At 38.0% G+C, this 24,638-nt stretch overlaps 2 protein-coding genes across 2 annotated transcripts; both read left to right on the top strand.

Moving 5' to 3' along the window:
* The first annotated feature begins 8,735 nt into the window (after positions 1-8,735).
* LOC126784209 (uncharacterized) lies at positions 8,736-10,311 on the top strand. Its single transcript, XM_050509692.1, has 3 exons — positions 8,736-9,173; positions 9,348-9,577; positions 9,681-10,311. The coding sequence occupies exons 1-3, from the start codon at positions 8,736-8,738 to the stop codon at positions 10,309-10,311; spliced, it is 1,299 nt and encodes a 432-aa protein (XP_050365649.1).
* A 9,210-nt stretch (positions 10,312-19,521) lies between these two features.
* LOC126782498 (protein kinase STUNTED) lies at positions 19,522-23,522 on the top strand. The gene is given in 11 exon segments (XM_050507756.1): positions 19,522-19,959; positions 20,043-20,140; positions 20,485-20,731; positions 20,815-21,495; positions 21,586-21,831; positions 21,918-22,081; positions 22,174-22,253; positions 22,374-22,521; positions 22,621-22,770; positions 22,881-23,087; positions 23,089-23,522. Coding segments are annotated over 11 exon segments (2,256 nt in total). The 5' UTR covers positions 19,522-19,790; the 3' UTR covers positions 23,155-23,522.
* The last annotated feature ends 1,116 nt before the right edge of the window (positions 23,523-24,638 follow it).

The following is a 24,638-nucleotide window of genomic DNA, read 5'->3' on the forward strand; positions in this document are numbered from 1 at the left end:
GTACGAACAAAATGAAAACTAATGATCTTAGCGTCTAGCTTCTCTTTTATAAAGTGACGATCAACCTCCACATGTTTTGTACGATCATGTTGCACATGATTCTGTGAAATATCAATAGATGTCTTGTTGTCACAGTACAGTTGCATAGCACACTTAGGCTTAATACCCAAATCTTGTAGCAAATTTCTAAGCCATAACAATTCGCACTCTCTGAGCCATACCTCTATACTCTGCTTCAGCACTAGATCGAGCTACCACTTTTTGTTTCTTACTCTTTCACGTAACAAGATTACCCCCAACAAAGGTAAAGTACCATGATGTGGATCTCTGATCTGTAATATTTCCAGCCCAGTCTGTATTTGTGAAGCAATAAACTTCAAGATACTATTGTGATTATAAAACATTACTGCTCTCCATGGAGCTGACTTTAAGTACCTCAAAATTCTTACAACAACATCCATGTGGTCCACACTGAGATTATGCATGAACTGACTCACTACACTTACTGCATACGCAACACCTGGTAGCCTCTGATAATGAGTTTTTTCAGTAGGCACTTGATCTGGATACTCTGCTAACCGATGGTTCTGCTCAATAAGAGTATCAATGGGAGTGCAATCCAACATACATGTCTTTGTCAGTAGATCAAGGATGTACTTCCTCTAACACAGATATATATCATCACTTCCCCGTGCTACTTCAATGTCCAAGAAGTACTTGAGTGTACCTAGGTCCTTCATCTCAAACTCTGTGGCTAGCTGTTTCTGTAATCTATCCACCTCAACAATATCATTTCCAGTAACTACCATATCATCAACATATATAATTAGGGCTGTTATCTTCTCTTGTTGATGTCTGAGAAATAATGTGTGTTCTGAATTACTCTGTTTGTAGCCAATTTTCCTCATGAATTGTGAGAATTTTCCAACCCAAGCACGAGGTGACTGTTTAAGACCATACACAGACTTTCTTAATCTGCATACAAAGTTACTTGGAGAAGCGGCCACATATCCAGGTGGAAGATCCATGTATACTTCCTCTGTGAGTTCTCCATGAAGGAATACGTTCTTAACATCAAACTGTCTAAGTGACCAGTTTAAGCTAGCAACAAAAGAGAGCAATACCCGAATATTGTTTATCTTTGCAACATGTGCAAATGTCTCATCATAGTCTATGCCATATGTCTGGGTGAACCCTTTGCTACTAGGCGTACTTTATACCGGCTTACTGACCCATCTGGATTATGCTTTACTGTAAACACTCAACGACATCCCACAACCTTCTTGCCATGTGGTGGAGATACAAGTTCCCGAGTATTGTTCTTTTGTAATGCTTCCATCTCCTCCTCCATTGCTTTCCTCCATTTTGGATCTCCCAATGCATCATGCACTTTGTTAGGTACTGATACAGTAGATATTTGATTCACAAATGATTCATATGACTTAGACAATCTTTTGGTAGACATAAAATTTACCACATGATACTTAGCTTTAACCTGAAGAGTAGGTTCATATTTCTTTGTTGGGTGACCCCGAGTAGACCTATTTGGCAAGACATATTGTCTACTATTAGCCTCCCTAGTATTAGCCCCAGTAAAATGACTACCCTCATATGAGTGATTTTTTGTACCAGGAGAGCATTGGTCAATAGTACGGGAGACATGGGGGGCAGTTGTGTTGTTATTTGCTGGTATCTGAATCTCTGGAGTGACTACACCAGAATCATCGGTGGTGCTTGTGTAGCTGATATATTTGTAACCTCAACTGAACTTGTCACCATATCTACTGGCTTACTTGTCTCCCCCTCGCCATGATACAACTCTTCAAAATATGAATTCTCCCCCTGAATAGCAGTATCAGAAGAGGTAAAATAACTTATGTCCTCAAAGAAAGTAACATCCATAGTGACATAATACTGTTTGGTAGGTGGATGATAGCACCGGTACCCTTTCTGATGTCCGTCATACCCAACAAACACACCTTTAACTGTCTGGGCATCCAACTTAGACCTCTGATGTTTTGGAAAATGGACAAAAGCAACACAACCGAAAACACGGGCAGGAAGATTATGAAAAGAGGATAATGAGACATGAGATGCAAGCACCACATATGTAACTTTTCCATGAAGGATACGAGATGGAAGACGATTAATGAGGTGGGTGGAAATTATGACAGCATCTTCCCAAAAATATTTAGGCATATGGGCACTAAAAAGAATACACCGAGCCATATCAAGTTAATGACGATTTTTCCTTTCAGAAATGCCATTCTGCTCAGGTGTGTAAGGACACTTTGTTTGATGAACAATTCCGTGGGTGTTAAAGAACTCCTGAAAGACACGATTCACATATTCCCCCCCCCCCCCCATTATCAGAACGAAGAATTCTAATTGTGGCATTATATTGTATTTGGATAGTGGTATAGAAGGCTTGAAGCCGAAAAAACCTTATATTTAGTTTTAAGGAAAATAATCCATGAAAGTCGTGTGCAATCATCAATAAATGACACATAATACCGCATTCCTGACACAATAGACTCTTTAGAGGGTCACCAAACATCAGAATGAATTAATTCAAAAGGAATAGTACTTTTATTAGAAGTACTAGGGGAATAAGTAGATCGATGACTCTTACCCAAAACACATGTCTCACAATGTAAAAAAGACTCATCCGCACTAATAAACAAAGTAGGCATGTATTTTTTCATAACACTAAAAGATGGATGCCCTAAGCGATGATGACATAACCAAACTTCACTTAGCTTGTCAGAAGTGGAGATTAAAGCGGTCCGAGACTGTGCCCCGGGTTTCTCCTCCGCATATGTCTGATCCAGATGAAACAACTTGCACCTCAGATACCCCTGACCAATGAACTCCCCGGTGAGAAGATCCTGAAATATCACATACATAGGAAAAAAATGTCACATAACACTTAGCGTCAGTGTTCAATTGTGGGACATATATCAAATGATAAGATAAAACAGGTACATATAGCATATTGTGAAGCTCTATTGTGCGAGTCATACGAACTGACCATTTCCCTAACACAGGGAAGGCCTCACCATTAGCATTAGTAATATAGGGTACTGGTGGAGGAGACAATACGCTAAAATAAGATTTGTCATAAGTCATATGATCAGACGCACCAGAATCAATAATCCATGTATCAAAACCAACAAAGTTAGAAATATTTAAAGCCATACCAATTTTACCACGATCAGCTATGGATGCGGTAGGTGTTGCTCCTCCTGCTGTATGATGATCGTGTCCAACCACACCATAGATATCTGGTTCCTGGACTAATTGAAGAGTTGATTTCGCCTTGGGACGATAATTAGGCCTCTTAGGCCTAAGGTGTGGATACAACTTCTAACAGGTCGCACAAATATGGTTAGTATCATGACAATAAGAGCAAGGAGGGCGAGGCTGATTCCCGAAGCATGGCGGTGGTCCTTGCTGATGAAGTGGAGCTGAAGTTGACAGCCGAAGGTGTGGTGCCGCAAGTGACGGAGATCTGCTTCCATCTCTAGCATAAACAGTAAGGCTGCAAACTTCAACTTTTGTCTGATGAAGACTCTCATGCTGAGACTCATCTTTACGGATATATGTGAAAGCTGTGATTAGGCTAGGAGGTTCAGTTTTTCTTAGCAATTTTCATTTGGCACTGTTATGCTTTGCATCAAGACCTTTCAGGAACTGGTGAACTCGCTCAAGCTCCTTCTCTTGTTGGTACCAAACAATATCCTCTTGATTTTTGATCATGTAAGGACGTTTCACATCAATCTCAGCCCAAATATTTTTCAGTTTGGTGAAATATTGCGCCACTGGTTGCCCATCTTGTTGCATCGCCAAAGTTGTGCACATTAACTCATGAACATGTATGAAATCAGAGTCATTAGTATATAAGCCTTCCAGTGTCTTCTATATTGCATGCGCAGTGTCACATGCTTCCACCAGATCAACTATCTCTTCATTCATCGCTTTCCACAAGACTGACATTACAAAACCATCGTCGTCGTCCCACTTAGTGTAGACAACAATACCATATGCACTAGGAGCCTTAGTTAGTCTGGTGACATGCCCCATCTTGTGCATTCCTCGAAGATGAGCTGCCATAATTCTCTTCCATTTAGGAAAATTGGTCTCATTGAGTTTGACTCCCTCGAATGAACTATTTTCAGAATTCTTGACAGATATTTCAAGCTTCTGAATATCAGGGACCTGAGAACGTTCTTCTTTTTCAGAACCCATTATAAAACAATCAACAAATCAGTAGTTATGCAGCGGAAACAAAAAACTGAAATGAACCTGCCGAAGGTGTACTTGCACTGTCGGTGAATGTGCACTGTTATTGGTGTACTTGCACTATCGGTGATCGTACACTGTCACCGGAGAAAGACGCGACCGGTCGAAGGACGCCGCGAAGGGGAGGACGACGACGACGTGACCGGTTGAAGAAGGACGCCGAATCGTTGGAGTGCTGGAGTCGGACGCCGGCGGACTGGAGAAGGAGAAGCCGGAGGGGAACTCGGCCGGGAGAACTCCAATGCTGAGCCAGTTGTGCTGAGGGCGTTCCTGAGTGGAGAGGATGACTTTCACTTCAGCCTCCTGTAAAATGATGAGGTGGGAGAAGGCGTATAACAAGCTTGTGAAAGCTACAAGGATCTCTAAAGTTAATATAAGAGCTTCAATCAGAGAACTTGACTATCAATATCTGAGAATGTTCAGATTCTGCACTAAAGTAGCCTAAGGTGGTATGCAACGAGATGAGGTTTAAAATCTTCGATTTGGCAGTGGGGGCTCTATTAGGGATATCAAACTCGAAGGTGGTAGTGCTACAAGGAGTCTATGCTAGCATGAAGGGATTGATAAAAATTCACAACCCGAGTGTGGTGATCACAGTGGCTGACATCGATCCTAATGTAAAGAAAACTTTGAAAATGGCAACAGAGACTAATGGGAATGATAAGACATGGGTATGGCTTCCACGAAGACAAGAAATACAACAATCGTGAACCAGTTAGCGAACTTTGCTACTACTGTTGATATCTGTGGTACAGGAGAAAAGAGTTGGATGGCTTTCATGCTGCAGGTTACAAAAGCAAAAAACCCAGAAAAACAGAAGAGGAAAATCCAGGCTACTGATATCAAGTGAAAAAGACTTAGCGTTTGTATTGAATTAATATCTATACACATAATGTCCTATATATAATTAAGAATTTAATTAAGCACGAATCACACCTTTATTCACGCAGTAAATCACGCCTTTGATTTACTCCGTCACTCACGCTAACACAAGGTGGAACGTTCTGGAAGATGAACTCCATGTATGACAAATCTCCGGGGCTTGCATACAGCATACGGCAGCAGAACCAACAAGATCCCAATATGGGGACGATCGGCCACTTGGCATAAGATATCAGTGGGAAGGTTGGACGGACCAGTAAGAGGAGTACTCGCCATTGACGGATCGCCATTCCTTTTTTTTTTTTTTTTTTGAGAAGTGGTCCTCGTTTTGGAGGAGAGAGTTACTCGATTTTTAAAGAAACCCTTGCTCAAAATCAATCGTTGTCTTCATTGTTATAGCTTGAGATTTTTCTACGACAGGCTTCAGAAATCATCGTTGTTATTTCTTTGGAAACTGACTGAGCTAGGAATTGTTGATCTTACTGTGCGTGGTTATGAAATCATAGTTGTGATCCTTCGTTATGTCTATTTAACCCTGTCTTTGCAATTATGCGGAATTCCCTCTTGGACTTGGAGATCGAGTATAATAAACACCAACATTCGTTCTCCTTTGTGTTTCGTTTCATATTCCCTTGAGAAATTGGAAATGCATAATTTTTTCTTGAGGGAAAGGAAGATAATTTCAATTATCCAATATCCAACACTTTTCGGTAACATGTGACGCGTTAGTCAGCTAATTAACTTTTCGAACAAATAAACACTTACATTATGACATTGATAAGATAAGATAAGATAAGTCATTTACGTATAGTACCGCGTAAGGCTACTTTACAATATATTTTTTTGACAATAATCGGTCTAGTTTGTTGACGATCACAATCAACAATGTCCCTACTGTATTGATAAAGTCATAGAATAATGAGGATGGATTCTACTGTAGTTAGGAAAAAAAATTACCCACTTTTGGAGTTTGGTTTTTTCTTCCATATCCCTTCACTAGATGAGCTCAACGTACAAACCATCAAAATTGTTTTGAGGCTATATCATCCTTCACTCCTAAGGCCCAATTCTCTTTAAAAATCTTGTCTTCAGCACGGGCAAATTTGTTTTTTCCTTTTCCAGTACTTCACCTTTGAACCAAATTTCTAGATCGAACTGAAAATTTGAAATTAATGCATGGAAATTGAAGCGGGTGCCCAGCAATAAATTCGACGATATAAAAGAACATGTCCCTTATTGACTAGTATGTGGTCGCGTTCACCGTCCATCACCCTCTAAAATCCATGTCTAAAATTTATAGTTTGATAACGAAAACACCTTCATCCATTAACCCAACAAAATCGACCTCGCATGTGTATGTCCTTTTAGTTCTGCAGCCAGAAGCTTCGTAATGCGGCTATGTACGTGACTAATGGACTAAGACTCCCACACAGAAATGAAACTACAAATGGGATTAATTGAATTGGCGGTGAAGATCGACGTACGGGTGCTTTTCTTTGAGACAGAAAATGATTTGTTCAATTTTGATCGAATCTCATGGAACCGTGCTCTTTAGGGGACAGGATAACATGCATTACTTCTTTTATGCGGGCATACTAAAGACGTAGACGACTACGAGAGGATGGTTCAATTTTTCGCTAATTGAAATTTGGGGGGAGAAGTTTGAACGTACGTTACATAAATATAGCTAATACGTACTGTAGTGGTATTTCTCGCCATAATGTTGGACAAGTCACAAGTGCAATTCCTTCCCTATCTTACAGTAAATATCTAGGTTGCACGGAAACGCGCATTTCCGGCCGTTTCCCTTTCGGAAACGGAAACGCCAGGAAACGCGTCGAAAATGCGTTTCTAAAAAAGTAAAATTTGGAAACGTATGGGAAACGCGTTTCTCGTAAAACAAAAACACCTTAATAATTATCTTGGAAACGCGAGGGTAGATTCGGCTATTCAGTATTAGGTTACTCCCTCCCTCGATCTCTCATTCTTCTCTGCCTCTTTCATTCGTCTCTATCTTGCGCCTCTCTCTCTCGTCTGTTCTCTGTCTTCTTCTTCTTCCCAATCTTCTCCAATCTCTCTCTCTCTCTCTCTCTCTCTCTCTCTCTCTCTCTCTCTCTCTCTCTCTCTCTCTCTCTCTCTCTCTCTCTCTCTCTCTCCATACAAGGAGCCTACTTCTGCGGCTCTTCTCCCTAAGTCCCACTGTCAATCTGCCATCGCTGGTTAAGGAGCTCGATTCGCACAGGTTCTGCGGCCTCTAATCCGTAAGTCCCACCGTCAATCCTTAAGGAGCTCGATTCGCACAGGTCTGATCGCACTTCAATATGTTTTTCTGGTTTCGAATTTAGCTTTTCGCTTTTATAGGGTTTGAATTTCAATTTTCAATTGAGCTGATTGTTTTCAATTTTCAATTGGATTTGGGGTAAAGGCGACGGCGGTCGGCTTGGTTTTGGGCATGAGAACTCGGCGTTTCTGCCCACATTGAATCCTTATTTGGATTCGATACTGTGCATTTCGCTTGGTGGGTTGCACTCTGTTTCGCTCACCACTCTCGGCGAGGTCTATACTTGGTCAGTACTATAGTAAAGACTTCACATTTCTAGCATTTCATCAATTGCATTCTCTAGTTTAGAAAAGTTTGCTGCTTTTGTTATTGTCACATTGGATTAATGATTTGTGTGTATTGAAGATATGACTGCGTAGCAGAATGTGATTTAGTGTTTCTTTGTCTTATTCTCAACTTGTAATCTAATATCATCAGGAACACTATGCCAAGACGCACACCTGTTAGTTCAGGTGCAAGTGGAAGTGATAATGCTGGTACCAGCAATAATAACAATGAAGCTGCTAATCCCGAAAGTGTGACGGTAGATGATAGAGCACCATTGTAGATGTTTGTTAAGAAGATTTCTAAGTACGGGACTGGAGGAAGTTGGAGGTGGCAATGCAACTTCTGTAAGTTGTATTATAATGGGTCTCACACTAGAGTGGAAAAACATCTATTGAAGGAAGGAGGAAAAGGGATAACCATTTGTACAAAAGTTAACCCCCAAGCTACTGCTCAGATTAGAAAACTGTTGAAAGATTGCAAAGAGAGAATAGCAAATAGAGCAGCAAGGCATGTTCCTTTACCATCATCAACAAGCCAAGGGAGTTCAGCAACTCGTGGCAGCTATTCTTTGAGTTATGGTGACTACACAACACCAACAAGTGAAGGGAAGAAAAGAAGGATAGCAGGTGGTCCACTTGAAAAGGCATTCTAAAATGCAGCAAGGGAGGAATGTCATGGCGAGATTGCTAGGATGTTTTACACCGGTGGTTTATCCTTCAATCTAGCAAGAAATCCACACTACCGGAACTCCTATATGAGAGCTTCTACTCTTCCGGGCTATGTTCCACCGGGTTAAAATGCTCTAAGGAAAACACTTCTTGCCAAGGAACGGAAGAATCTTGAGTATCAATTGGAACCATTGAAGCTTACATGGAGAGATAAGGGTGTAAGCATTTGTAGTGATGGTTGGTCCGATCCATAAAGAAAACCTTTGATTAATGTGATGGCTATTTGTGAGAGTGGTCCGATGATGTTAAATGATGTAAATTGTGAAGGAGAATACAAGGATTTTAATTTCATTTCCGAATTGCTTACTGAATCTATCAAACAAGTTGGTTATCAAAATGTAGTGCAAGTGGTTACCGATAATGCTCCCGTTTGTGCAAAAGTTGGTGCTCTAATAGCAAGTAAGTATCATACAATCTTTTGGACTCCATGTGTTGTTCATACTTTGAATCTTGCTCTCAAGAATATTTGCACCCCTTCTCATGCTGCGAACAATGTGGATGTGTATGCTGAATGTTCTTGGATACAACCGGTGGTGGAGGATGTTATGTTTATTAAGAACTTTATTATGAATCATGGAATGAGATTGGTTATGTTTAATGATCATTGTAATTTGAAGTTGCTTTCGGTTGCTCCCACAAGGTTTGCATCTGCGGTTATTATGTTAAAGAGGTTTAAGACAATCAAGAATGGTTTGCAACAAATTGTTATTAGTACAAAATGGGATGATTACAAATAAGTTGACTCTAGGAAGGCGGGTAGGGTGAAGGAAATGTTGTTGGATGATTTTATGTGAGTTAATATTGAATATATACTTGCTTTTACCCAGCCTATTTATGAGATGATAAGGAAGGCGGACACGGATAAGCATTGTCTTCATTTGGTTTATGAATGGTGGGATAATATGATGGAGCAAGTGAAGAAGGCTATTTATAGGAAAGAAATGAAGCAATTTAATGAAGAATCTCCATTTTGGGATGTGGTGCATAAAATTTTATTGTCTCAGTGGAGCAAAGCCACTACACCTCTCCATTGTTTGGCACATTCTTTGAATCCCAAGTAAGTACAAAACTACAACTACTACTTTTATTTTAATTTGCTTATTTCATGATTCTTTTTTATGTAGTAAACCTTATAGATATTTATGCATATTTATATTTAGATACTATAGTCCGGAATGGCTTGATGAAGGTTTTCATCGTGTTGCTCCTCACAAGGGCTTGGATGTTACAAGGGAAAGGAAGAATTGTTTTTTTCGATACTTTTCCAATGAGGATGATAGAAGAAAGGTCAACATAGAGTATGCTCATTTTTCTATGTGTATGCAAGAGTTTGGAGGTGGAGATGTGATTAAGGATAGAAGTATTTTAGAACCACTAACATGGTGGGTGGTTCATGGATCTTCGGCCCCAACTCTCCAAGCCATTGCCTTTAAGCTTCTAGGTCAACCTTCTTCTTCTTCTTCTTCTTGCGAAAGGAATTGGAGTACTTACAATTTCATTCACTCTCTCCCAAGGAACAAGTTAGCACCACAAAAAGCGGAAGATTTAGTATATGTGCACACCAATCTTCGCCTCTTAGCTAGGCAATCCTCATTTTACAACAAAGGTGCAACTCATATGTGGGATATTGGAGGTGATGCTTTTGATTCATTGGAGGACACTAATATTGGAATATTTGAGGTTGCTGAGCTTTCACTTGATGAACCCGAATTAGAGGCGGTTTTGTTTGATGACGGTGATGATGATGAGTTTGAAGAGGAATTAAATGCAGAAGATGATGTTGTTTCTTGATGTTGTTGCTTTTATTTGTAATTGTAATTTGATTATGAATTGTTTCTTGAACCTTTGTTGGATTTGGATTTGGATTGTGTTTTGTTTGAATTTAGATTTAGATTGTGTTTTGTTGGATTTTGATTTGGAATGTGTTGATGAATTTCTTTGTTATTTCTATTGTAATTTAATTATGAACTTTTGTTTGCATTTGGATTGATTGATTTCAATTAGTAACATTTGTTGATTTTTTTCAATTATATATTTATATTTATATATAATAAATATTTTTTTTTTACGTTTCCGTCACGTTTCCTATCGGACTATATTTCGATTTTGACGTTTCCGCGTTTCGGAAACTCGTCCCCGTTTCCGTGCAACCTAAGTAAATATATATAGAGAGGTTTGAAAGTGCAATCTCATCCCCGCGCATTATGAATCAAATACTTGTTCTCAAGACTTGTGATTCATTAATCATTACCCCGGGCTATTTCTTAATATATTAGGTAGATGATTTATGGCTATCTATTTAATTAACAACTCATACAGTCATGAAGGCGCATCATTTTGGTAAGAGATCATGTTCATGGCCTAAATCTGTCCCACACAGATATATGATCAATTGATGATCTAATATCTCGTATTGATGAGCTAATGGTATGGACTTTGATGAGTTTTAAGGGTGGCCCAAGTTCTAATTTCACTGATCACTAATTAATAATCCAACTAGTACTTATTGATTCAAGTATGCAAGAATTGCAAGCTAAAGGTTAAAAGATTTCGAATTATATATGAATCCGCACAAACCTATAATATTGTATCGATCTTTAATTAACATGCATCTTCGAAGTACTAGTAATCAAGGGCACCAACTGACTAGCTAGTTTCGTTTCATTTTCAGGTACTTAAATATGTTTCTTGCTAAAATTAGTTGCAAGTGGCAACCCTTAGAAATCAAGGGCGGAGAATTTACATTGCTTGCCGGGGTTTCAGTAGCACTGCCTTGTCCTTCTCTGGTTAATGCGTCGTTTTTGGTTAAACTCAACGCCCCCTCTTACTTAATTCATCGGGAACTCACAAATACTAGTCTAAGCTATTATCATTACACGTAACCGCCGAAGTATATTCACATCTTATCTAACTCAAATCCAATCTATTCATGCTATTCCTTGTATTAGACTCTCAATGCAGCATGTACTATATTTATATGTAGCTACAGAAACCCTAATCTTACTTTGGTCTACTAATCAAGTAAGCATACAGATTATTTTAGACCCATGCCAGTTGTTTGTATCGGAAATGTGCGAAGATCGAGTATCTCACAGACAAAACTGTCTAGAGCAAACCAATAACCTTGTTTGCAGGCATAATCCAAGTAAGGTTGGTATTGATTAATATTTCATTCTACTTACCCAAAATATTCCCAATATTGACTTGCTGCACGAAATGTATATGAGATGAGGACAAAAAGTGGGTTAAAAGGCGCAGGGTTTAAGCTTCACGCAATGCAATTCATGCATGTAAGTGGTAGACTTGTATGTATATATGGGTCAATTGCTCAAATATATTGCTATTTATGAGGTCGTAATTCTAAAGTAGTGATCGATGGCGTGAGACTGAAAACATAGTAAATGTCAGTGTGTGGGGAAGGTTCATAGATGGTGAAACTGAAACTTATGGGCTATTTCGTGCGGGGTGTGTAACACGAAGAAAAAAGGCTACTTGCTTTATTTTTTCTTCCATCGAAAGCTATATACGTATTTCATTCATGGCGACGCATGGTGATTGATATGTGGTAGCTCGCAGTTTGTGGTAGCTAGGAAAGTAGGAATAGGAGACCGGCATGAATCCTCGCCTTTGGATTAGTAGGACAGCGACTGTGATTAGGAGGGATCGGATATCGATCATCAATTAAAGTGAGATTCAATTTAAACGAGTACCTCTGGCTACTAAGCTAACCCTTACACTTTATAGCTATATTAGTGAGTTTAATTTGAGCTTATCGGTTTTGATAATCGAGTGTTTTCCTTTTCACGTACATTAGCATCTAATAATATAATTGAATTGTACATGAGGGAAATCTAGCTAGCTAATCGAAAATGAATAAAGATACGTATTTGCTTATCGATCTATATGTAACCAGTACTCATAATTTTTATTACTGTTAACTACATATACATAAAACGTTCTTATCGATCAGGATCAAGATGAAAAGAAGCATGTACCTAGCCTCCTGCAACAGTGCTACGTACAGAAACCCTTTATTGGCTGAACTAGCTATAGCTACTCATCACTCATGAAAAGGATACTTAACTAATCCAAAACGAAAATACCAATATTCTACATATATTATTATATACGTGATCAAGATGGGTCATTGGCACGCATGGTTTAAATCAACCCTACCACGAAACTATAAATTTTCCATCTTATTATTATCTTTTAAAACAATTTTCCATTTTATTATAAGAAAAACGAATCTTAATGTATCTCACTGCTTATTACATATAAATTTATTGGGTAGAATATATGCACACATGCAACGAGAGAGCATATATGATATATGATGCCATTATTTAGAGAACAACTATTAATAAGATATTGAGATGGTGGCACTAACACACAGTTTTAATTTCCGGCAAATATCTATCATCAAATATTTGTTGTTGCAATGGGATAGCAATTTTTAGTTGGACTTTTGAGCCGTACATATCTCACTAGCATGTTCTTATAGTGCAGCATAATTTTAGGACCAGAAATAGATTAGTGCATCCCTACCTGCGTAATTATGGGAATCAGTGGCTCATATATAAGTCTTCCTTTTATTGTTAGTGAGTTTCAATTCGGTATATTTAAATAAACCGTACCAGTCATCATGATCAATCATCTACATGTATACTTTCTTTATGTTAGTATACGATTATTCATTACCATTATTTGCTTATTCTATTTGTTCTAGCTCGATCACTATAATAATTAGATGGGATACCGTTATTTTGTCGCTAAAATTATGTATTTGACAGGAATAATGTCAATTATTCCAAAAGTGTTAGGGCATCTCCAAAAAGCCTAGCTATTTTGAAATAAAAATTGGAATTTAACAATTTTTAAGATAATTTAGAGCTCCAACAGAATACTATTTAAAAGCTAAATATAATTTTAGCTAAATAATCTAGCTAAATCTAGCTAGACAATGAAGAAAATCTGTTTAAAATCTAAATATAGTTTTTGCTAAAATACACCTCTCAAAAGTGATATTTAACCTTCATTTTTACTTTTTAGCCATTTTTAGTTATGTAAAATACTAGGCTGCACGGAATCGGATACGGGTACGTGGAAGCGAAACGTTTGGAAACGCGGAAGCGTGTTTTAAAAAAAAAATAGAAAGCGGGTACGTTTTGGAAACGTCGAAAATATATATATATATATATATAAATTATACAAAAAATTAAATATAATAATAAATTTTTAGTTTAAATAACTCAAAATTTCAAATAAAAAAAAACATAAAAAAAAACCTTTATTATTTGGAAACTCGCGTTTCCAATTCAGAAGCTCGCGTTTCCACCGCGTTTCCAAAACTTTTCTGGAAACACGTTTCCGGGCGTTTCTGGACGTTTCCGGGCGTTTCCGAGCGTTTTCGAACGTTTCCAGAGTTGTTCCAGAGTGATTCCGTTTCGGAAGCGGGAACGTGGGTGTAAGCACGTTTCCGTGCTTCCTAGGTAAAATAACTTTATTGTTGGAGATGGTCTTAGTTTGTGTGAATTATCGAGTAGTTAGAGTTTCTAGATATGTTATTTTCAATGTTTTTCATTTCTTTGATGCCTAAAAGAAAACTTTTAAAAAATGTGTATGTACAACTGTGTAAATATATGGGCATAATTTTAGTCATTCAAAATGCTTTATACGTAAGGACTACAGTGTATCTATATGAAGTCATGGCAATGATCAATCAAACTGTATGTGAAGTTTGTATAGTTTCATACGATTGTTTTTATCTCGGTGCAATAGCACTTATTGGCAAAATATAAAAAAAACATAAATAGTTGTTTCCAAAATATCATCACTCGGACAAGCACCACTACTCTCCGGGATGCTTCTTGTCACCTCATCACGTGAAAGAAACCATACACTAAACCCACCGACGGATCGATTTTCCCTATTATATTTCTTCTTGCTCTTAAATCACGCAGTTGCTACAATTATTAGCATTATTTATACCTCTAAACAGTAAATTACAAGCACTGAAGAACAAAAACAAGCAGTTCCAGCATCAGTTCACTGTAATAGGAAGCTGCATAACAAATCTGGACCCCCTCTTGATTAAGACCCAATAGTTCAATGGAGGTCATCGGCCAAGAGATCGATCTGAATCTAACACCTGACCCACCCACTTGTAAGTTCTTCGTCTTCTCTAATGTTTCGACCTAAACTCCTGGAGCTTCTTCCCCGGAATAGTGCTTATCCCACTGTACGTAACAGACTGTTACTTCCCTTTCTTCCTCACCTAATTTTCTTTATTTATTTTCTGGGTAGAAAAACCCAAAAATGAATTTGGGCTCACGTGGTCGCTTGCTTTATCCACACGTGTTTGGTCAGACATCCCAGGTTAGGCTCATGACGCCACGTGTGTGGGTGCTGATTGGTCTGCGCGTGATTGTATTTAGGGTTCTGGAAATGAATAGGAGGAGCGGCACCGTGAAAGGTTGTTTTCTGAGGCTGTCACGGAATAGTTAATTTCCGACGACCGACCCCAATTGAATATAGAAGTGAGGAAGCTTTTTTCTTGTTTTTCTTTTTACCTAACCCTGGATATTTAGGTATATAGACAACGAGATTTGGGTATATATTAGTGATGTAACATGAAAAAAAAAAAAAGGAAGACACATTAAGATGAGACCTTGAGTGGGACTTTGGTTTATATGCGTTTGTATATGGTGCTTGATTGGACTATATATGCATGTGATTTGTCTGAATGGGAATTGGGAAGAATGGGTGGGGGTACGTAATCCATGTTCTTAGGTCTAAATCCAATTAACAGTTATCTTCAATTGATTGATCAGTTTGATTTGTTAACTAATTAACGGTGTAGTAGTAGTAGTAGTACATACGTATTAACTAGAAGTTTGGTATTATCAAACCTTGAGCTAAAAAGGTTTTGTACAGAGGAGCCCCTGACTGATTATGTATGTAGAGTGAGATCATCGTCGACATATAGTAACTTGTGTTAATTAGTACGTACTATATCTATGTATGAATCGTCAGTCGCTAATGATAGCTATACTACCATTAATGTATGTATATGATCATTCTACATCTGTATAAATTTTTCAAGTTGATATGTTAATTATGCGCTTGTTATTTTGCATGGTGTTATCAAAACGACACTAGGCTAGTGTACGTGGTGTAACTGGTATTCCTTTCTGTTTAGATTTTTTTTTCTTCCTTTTGAAATAATTAATTGTTCTCTAATCTTAAGTTAACAAAAACTGCTTCTTGGACGTTCACAAAGATATATTGACGCTTGAGAAATAAGAACATGAGAAATTCAAAAGTGGGAGAGGAGAGTTTTAAATTTCAGGCAATCAACAATATATATTGTCTATTATTAGATTATTCAAATGAAAACCGAGGATTAAACATTAACTTAATATAGGGTCATAAATCATGAATTTCTGCATATTCAATTCAGAGTACACACATCATATCATTTTAAAGAAAGAGGCCGATTCCAACATAAAGTAAGAGTCTAATTAAGCTGCTTTCTTGACTGAAAATCATTTTTCTATACAAAGAAAATGATTAATTAATCGGTCTCATTTTGTGATGGTTGATGGTTCCCTTTGGCCAATGGCTATCTCCTTTTTAGGTAACGTTCCTTTGGCCAATGGTCACGTATTCTGGTATTCATTTTATGCAGTTACCTATCGGTATACTGTATACATAAACATTGGCACACGCAAGGCATCAGCCTACGTACATATCATGGTATACATAAATTAACCACACCAACGTACAGCCCAGTGGCGGATCCAGGAATTGGAGTTTGGGTGGGTTTGAGTTTTTTATGAAACGAAAAAAAAATATGAAAAATCTCGGCTGTGTGAGAGACTTATATTAAGTGGAAAAAAGTACACTTTGATGGATCCTTACTCATCAATACAATATAAGAATAAACTAAGTAAATCTAATCTTACGGTTCGATAAATTTTCAAAGTCATGGATTACCATCTCATTGTCAACAAAATCAGCATACTCTTTTTTAGAATCATCCACTGGATTGATTGGAGACTCTAAAGGCAATGGTGCATCATCAAATTTTGGAGAAGCTACGGAAGAAGTAGAAATTAGATTTGAACTTGAAGATGAGACATTAGTTATTGAATACCATCTAGTAAGGTTTTTAAATTGCTTTGACTTCGGCATTGAATCAGACAATTTATTAGAGACTACCTACAGATTAAGAAACAATGCTTATATTAGACAAAATGTAGCAAACATGCAAACACAACAGCTGGGCAAACACAGTAGCAAGGCAAATATAAAACTCCATATTAATTGTGAATTTGTAATAGAAGTCATATAACCTAAAACTAAAATTAAATTACTGTAAATCAATAAGAAGTATAAATTTTAGCAATAATCATTTGACAAAGCTTAGAGTTCATACCAGAAAAAAGCATAATTAAATTCTCAATTTAGTATTTGAAATCAATACACCATTGTTTGATTTGTCACTCCATGCCTGTCTTTGTCCAGCCTCTAGAGACTCTAAGCAAAAACCCAAGTACCCAACAAGATTAGAAACAAATTAAAACACAATCCAGTCAAATAAGAAAACCCAATTGAAAATAATCTTATATAAACTTACAAGCTGTTGATGAAGTCTAAGAGAGTGAGGTGTAGAATTGAATGCGTAGTAGTGATGGAGAGACTAAGAGGGAGGTGAGACTTTGAATCTTTGATAAATTGATGGAGATTTGGAGAATGCACAGAAGTGAGCAGTTGATAGAGAGTGGGGGACTGAGAGAATTGAGAGTTATATCGGGAAGGATAGAGAAGAGTAAGAGTATTAGTGATTTAGTGTAGTACCAAGCAGTTGATAGAGAGTGAGAGACTGAGAGAACTTAGAGTTATATCAGGAAGAATATAGAGAGTGAGAATATTAGTGATTAGTGTAGTACCAAACAGTTGATACAGAGTGAGGGACTGACAGAACTTAGAGTTATATCGGGAATGATATAGAGAGTGGAAGTATTAGTGATTGAGTGTAATACCAAAAAAATATATATAACTAAGTTTTTTTTTTCCCAAAATTCTGGGGTGGGCTAGATCCCACCCATCTCTTGCCTTGATCCGCGGCTGGTACAGCCTTATATTCCAGATAAACGCATCAGTGTACACGATTGTCTTTAAACTTTTGTACTCCACAAGAGAATGAACCGTGAAGTTTTACATGTTACTCGGAAGATGGAGCTCTCTTCGAATGGATGAACATGAACTAGTTTACTAGCAAATACCTTCATACTCGACCAGAAAAAAAGAACAAATTGAATTGATGGATCTGGACTCAGGAGAATCCAACCAGAGGCCAAAAAGAACACTGAAAATAGTGATAGCAATGGTTCAGTAGCCTCCAATTCTATCACATTCACAGAAATTTTATATATATCTTTTTTTAATACTAATTATATATATATCTTTGGTGATATCATGTTTACTGAATTCACTCTGCTAATGAGTCAATTACCTCGTGCTACGGCCCTACCAATATATTAGCCAACTCCGTATTAATTTCCCTCATGCTCGCCCACAGTCGCCCATCAGCCCATGTCACCTATATCTGCACCCATGTTCATTAGTTTCTCTTTGTAGGGTAGTGTATGATTGTAAGTTTTGCAAATGTATAAAATTCTTCTAATTTTTCTTTATCTTAATGATCATTTCCTTTCCTTGCATTGGACGGATTCCCTTTCGTATGAACAGCCAGAATTCAAAATCATGAAAGTTTGCATTCTCAATTTAAGGAAGAGGTGCAGCCCCATTCTATTGTGTCTTAGCCTACAGTTTCAACTCTCGTGGCGAACTATAGAGACCTGCATGTGTGTGTCATTAATTATTATAATTATCATAGATATTAAAAAATTATTTAATAAGAGATGTATTCTAAATAAAAACATTTATAAAATGTTAAACAAGTTTATACACTAGCTTATATTACTATCTTGTTCATTGCAACAAGTTCAATTATATTGATCTATCACATATATAAACACGTTGTTCATGTATTATGTCTAACAATTCTCATTTATGAACATGCCTAGGAGTGAAATACTCTTGACCTTGAAGACAAACATTATCACAATAACACACACATATATATATATATATATATAACAATACAAATGAAAGAAAAAAACAGAGTACGTACTTCAATTAATCGTTTAGTGTGATATCATATATATCAAGTTGGTAAAAAACCTAGCTCTTACAAAGATTAGTCCATCATGATTTTGGGGAGACTCCATGAATCCTATAAGGAACTATACATGCGGGTTGTAGGGGTTTGGCTGTTGTGCAGCACTGCATACCATACATACCGAATCAGACGGTGAATAAAAGGTGTCTTGAAATGCACGTAAGGTCTGTGGAATATATGTACGGTAGATTATGGGCGCTGCACGCATACAACACTGCATCATAGGATTTTCCGGGTTGTAGAACCTAGTTAGGTAATGGTGGGAAAGAAAAAAGAAAAAAAGTCACAAAAATTCTTCACCAAATTACTAATTTTATCAAATACCATACATACCGAATCAAACGGTGAATAAAAAGTGTCTTGAAATGCACGTAAGGTCTGTGGAATATATGTACGGTAGATTATGGGCGCTGCACGCATACAACACTGCATCATAGAATTTTCCGGGTCGTAGAACCTAGTTAGGTAATGGTGGGAAAGAAAAAAGAAAAAAAGTCACAAAAATTCTTCACCAAATTACTAATTTTATCAAATACCGTACACAGAGAGAACAATTTGGTACAAAAATACAAATACCAATGTGATACGTAAAACTCATCTTTCTCATCCATGTGCTTTGCAGGGTGGGCCAACTCCCCCAGAATCCCAATCTCCAACCCCAATTAAACAAAACCTTCACGTTAAATCACTTGTTAAAAAAGCTACTTAATAACTACTAACCCTGCTTCGCCAGTTGAAAGTTGAAACAGCTCGATCACTAAAAAGGAGGAGCTTGAGTTGTTTAGCAGTAAGAAGTAGGACCAGCTCGATCAGCTCTGGTCTTAAATTGCTACGCTTTCCTTTTCTTGCATTGGTATTACTGGTGTGCGATCAAGTCTCTGCAAACCAAAGCAAAACCCAACAGGAAACAAAACTTAGATAAATACCAGAGTGTCTGTCCCTTGTAAAGTTGCAAGCTTTTCATTACATGGAAGCTTGAAACTGACCCGAAAGCCATTAGACCCTTGTTGAACATATCACAATGCTTCAAATTGGGTTTGGCGGGGGAGAAGCTGAGATGGATAAAGGACGTTCTGTTGTTGTGGGAGTGAAGCTGGACTCCAAGAGCAGAGAGCTGCTGACGTGGGCTCTCGTCAAGGTGGCTGAATCTGGTGACTCTGTCATTGCTATTCATGTTCTGGGTAAAAATGGTGAGTGTGAAGTTTTGGCCTTTGTTTTAGGATTTGAGTTTAAGTGGGAATTGACTGGTTTTGGTGAAATGAGTTTTGTGTAGAAATTGTGGATCGAAATGGGAAGTCTGCACTGCTTTCACTTGTCAAAGCATTTGACTCTGTTCTTGCTGTGTATGAAGGCTTCTGTAATTTGAAGCAGGTTTGTTTTCCATCAGATTATTTTTGATTTGTTTAGGTTTTGATCTCTTTTCCATCAGATTATTTGCTGTTGCAGTTTGGGATTTAGCTGTCCTTTTATGGTGTTTTGTCATATTGTTTGGTTCTATGCTCTGAGAAAATGAACGATTCAACCAGAGCCAAGTTTTTTAACTTATTGTGTTTTTAAACAAATTGATAAGTTAAAGCATATTGAGCCCTGTTCTTGACAATTTGTATTGGTCTCATTGCATTGGAGAGTTTGGTGGTCAAACTTGTATATAAAGTTTCAGTCTTTCCTGATTTTTGTTTCCAGATTACTGAAGACATTTGGTTCATGTTATGCAGGTGGATCTCAAGCTTAAAATTTGCAGAGGAACATCAATAAAGAAGATTCTAATTCGTGAAGCACAATCATATAACGCATGCAAATTTATAGTGGGAACTGCTCAGAGCCACCATACAATCCGGTCATCCACCTCTGTGGCCAAGTACTGTGCAAAGAAGCTGCCAAAGGATTGTGGGATACTCGCTGTAAATAATGGGAAAGTTGTGTTTAACAGAGAGGGCTCTCTATCAATTTGTGACTCTCAAGGTAATTCAAGTCGGGTGCTTTTTCTAATTCTTCTTGTTTTTTTTAGCTATGGTGTGATTTTTTAATCGAGTACTTGTTTGCAGGAAGTGACCAGCATCAAAAAAATCGTTTGCTCGGTGCATTTCATAGACACAAGTCTTCCAAAGTACTAAATGAAGGCAGTGACAATCTAGCCTCAAAGAACACATATGATCAGGTCAATTGTAAGAAAGTGGAGCAGACATTAGCTAAAATCTTCTTCGAATGTACAGATACGGTTGAGAAGCAGACATGCTCAGTTTGTTCAAGGCCCTCAGTGGATAATTGTAGTCACCAATCAGCTGAAGACTCTGCTGAGGATGGTGAAGATAACTCCCTGGCCATAGTGCCAGTACAAAGTGAAGAGGCAAGTTCAATTACTCAGTTGATCAAAGAATTGCCTGAATCAAGGCCCGGTTGGCCACTGCTTCGTCGTGCTGTGTTACCAGACCCTTCAGAGAGGTCTTTGGTTCGGAAAATCTCTGTGGTTCAGTGGGCAATGCAGCTGCCTAGTCGGCGTCATAGACAAAATAGTTGTGATCCAGTGGAAGATCAACCTTCTAGTTTGAATGGAGAAACTGGTGCACTGGTTCCGGTGGGTAGTGAGGTGACTGCCCCATCCTCACCTGATTACAATTTGAAAAAGCTTCCTAGAGAGTTGGAGGGTCTGCATGAGAAGTACTCATCTACTTGCAGATTGTTCAATTTCCAGGAACTTCAGTCAGCAACATCATATTTCCTGGCTGGTATCTACACAATTCATATGTCACAAGTCAAATATATATTTTTCATTCATCTTTTATTTACTGAAAAAATGTTTTCTTCTTTAATACCAGAAAACCTGATTGGAAGAGGTGGTAGCAGTCAAGTTTATAAAGGTTGCCTCCCTGATGCCAAGGAACTTGCTGTTAAGATCTTAAAGCCATCTGAAGATGTGTTGAAGGAGTTTGTTCTGGAAATAGAGATTATCACTACCTTGAATCACAAGAACATTATTTCCCTTCTGGGGTTCTGTTTTGAGGATAATCTTCTCTTGGTTTATGATTTCTTATCCAGAGGAAGCCTTGAGGAGAATCTCCATGGTACGTAACTTTATCTATTTCCGGGTTGAAGAGTTGCGTTTATGTTTGAACTCTAGCATGATTTTGATATTCTTTTACCATTTTAGGAAGTAAGAAAGATCCAAACGCATTTGGTTGGAATGAGAGATACAAGGTGGCAGTGGGTGTAGCTGAGGCCTTAGATTATCTGCATAGTGGCAGTGCTCGGCCGGTGATCCACAGGGATGTTAAATCATCCAATATACTGTTATCTGATAATTTTGAGCCAGAGGTAAACATGCTAAACCACTTTTTTGTTTTAAAGTGGTTTTGTTATTTTTTCTCAGTGTCGGTGTTCTTACTATTTTGACATGGCTTTTACAGCTCTCTGATTTTGGACTGGCTAAGTGGGCATCAACCTCCTCATCGCATATAACATGCACTGATGTTGCAGGAACATTTGGGTTTGTACCTTTTCAAAGCTGTAACTTTCATCATATTTTATCTGTTAACTTGTTGGTTACTAAGGCAGAGAATAATGATCATGGTATACTGATAACTAATAACATTGCTTGCTGCTGCAGATACTTGGCCCCTGAGTACTTTATGTATGGCAAAGTAAACGAGAAGATTGATGTATATGCATTTGGTGTCGTACTACTTGAACTTCTTTCAGGAAGAAAACCTATAAGCAGCGACTACTCGAAAGGCAATGAAAGCCTAGTCATGTGGGTATGTCCTCTTTCCCGCCAAGGGTTTACTCCATCTACCTCTTCAAATTGTATCATGAAGGAAAATTATTTGAATTATTGGAACTTGTATCTTGTGCAGGCCAAGCCAATTTTAAATGGTGGGAAGGTGTCCCAACTATTAGATCCGAGCTTGGGAAATAACTACGATCAAGGCCAATTGGAGAGAATGATTTTAGCAGCTACACTTTGTATCAGACATGCCCCAAGAGCAAGGCCCCAAATGAACTTTGTAAGTTCCTTCCCTTAGTAATTACCACACAAGATCTAATTGTTGAAAGCATATAATCCTACATCTGGAACTGACTTTAACAAAACCATTTGTCATTCTATTGAACATAGGTCGTGAAGCTCCTGCAAGGTGATGTAGAAATGATAAAGTGGGCGAGGCTACAAGTCTATGCTTGGGAGGAATCTGATATCCTTGACGACGAGGCATGTCCACGTTCTAATCTCCAGTCTCATCTTAACCTTGCACTGCTTGATGTGGAGGATGACTCACTCTCCATGAGCAGCATTGAGCAAACTGTCTCATTAGAGGACTACCTCAGAGGCCGGTGGAGCCGCTCATCAAGCTTTGACTAACAATTTCACCTGCATAATGCTGTTATGCTAGCAATGGCAGTATTGCACTTCCTGTTGTGTGATTAATTTGTATAGTAAACCCCTTCTAGATTAAAAAAAAAAAAAACAGTCACGTATCATATTAAAGGTTGGCTTATAGAAGGGTTTAGGATGAGAGGTTGTTCGTGTGTGCCCTCCTCCTTCTCTCAGTCATAAACTGGTCCTTATTTGTTGGACTAGTTTTCTCATTTCCCTTTTTTGTTTTGTTTAATTGGTGTCAGTTTTGGTCTTGGTCTCAACTAGACTAAGATTCTGATTGTAATGTTGAAGAATGTGTTGTAATTCTTGATGGTTTTACCAGAGTGAGCACAGGTTTATGAGACAAATAAAATTCTTCTTGTTCTATTGTCCGGATTTGAAGTTTTGGCTTCATAATTCTAGACTAGGAGCTAAAATGGTTTGCAAGAACATGTCAAGTTCCAAATGCAAAGGAATATGAATTCTCCATCCAATGTGTTGTTCTATGGTTCTCTGGAATTCACTCAATTACTTCAGTGTATGTATCGCTAACAAGGACTCATTTTACATCTCGAAAACTTTATACAAAATTTTCGCAATCTTTAGAATATCCGAGCTGTTGGATTCGCTCATTGTTAACAGACTCATTTAACAGCTTGGAAACTCTAATATTTTCGCCAATGTCTAGACTATTCGCCATCCAAATAGTTAAACAGATAACATTATTGAAATTTGGTTTATCCTTCAAATCCTCTGTTTGGTTAGATTCTTCTCCACACCGGCCATCAACATCTCTGAATAAGACTACTCACATGGTGCAAAGTCCTTTTGGCCTTCAAAGTCATGAGGGTACCCGGCGGACCACCTGAAAAGGCTAGGGTACCGGACACCACCATCTACAAGGACTTGGAAAAATAGTGGTGGTCAATATTAATGGCAAGTCATGAATCACTGGTCTAGCTCACCGACACCAAACACCTACTTTGGTCATTTCCAATTTTCCATTACCATCTCAAAAATATCCTAGCAACTAGCAAGAGCCATACCCATGTCTCCCATGCATACTGAGACTTGAGAGGCCAACTACATCCGATCTCGTGGACCTCCTTCAGATTTTGCAGGTGAAACTAATGTAGACTCTTGTACCCAGGTTGCCATTTAAGGACACGCCATTTGGCTCATTTCTAGCTTCATTCTCAACAAATACAAGACAATAGGAGAATAGAGGCCGCTCTCTTCAGCTCAGTCGAAGCGGATCAAACCCAACTGAAGTGAATCGAATCAAATCAGTTTATTCAATCCGATTGGGGCGAGATCATCAATTTGTGGTTTATGCTAGGACACAACAAATCTTACAACAAACGATTACGTGAACGACTTTTCTTCGATACGGGAACGAAAAACGTACAATTTGATTTACGGAATCAGCTAGATTCTGCGGTCCTCTCTAAATTATCAAATGTACAGAAAATAAGCAAGACGATTTATGAGTCTCTTCCAAGGATGGAAAGTGACCTT

Source organism: Argentina anserina, chromosome 2 (genome assembly GCF_933775445.1).
Source record: "Argentina anserina chromosome 2, drPotAnse1.1, whole genome shotgun sequence".
NCBI classification, from domain to species: Eukaryota; Viridiplantae; Streptophyta; class Magnoliopsida; order Rosales; family Rosaceae; genus Argentina; species Argentina anserina.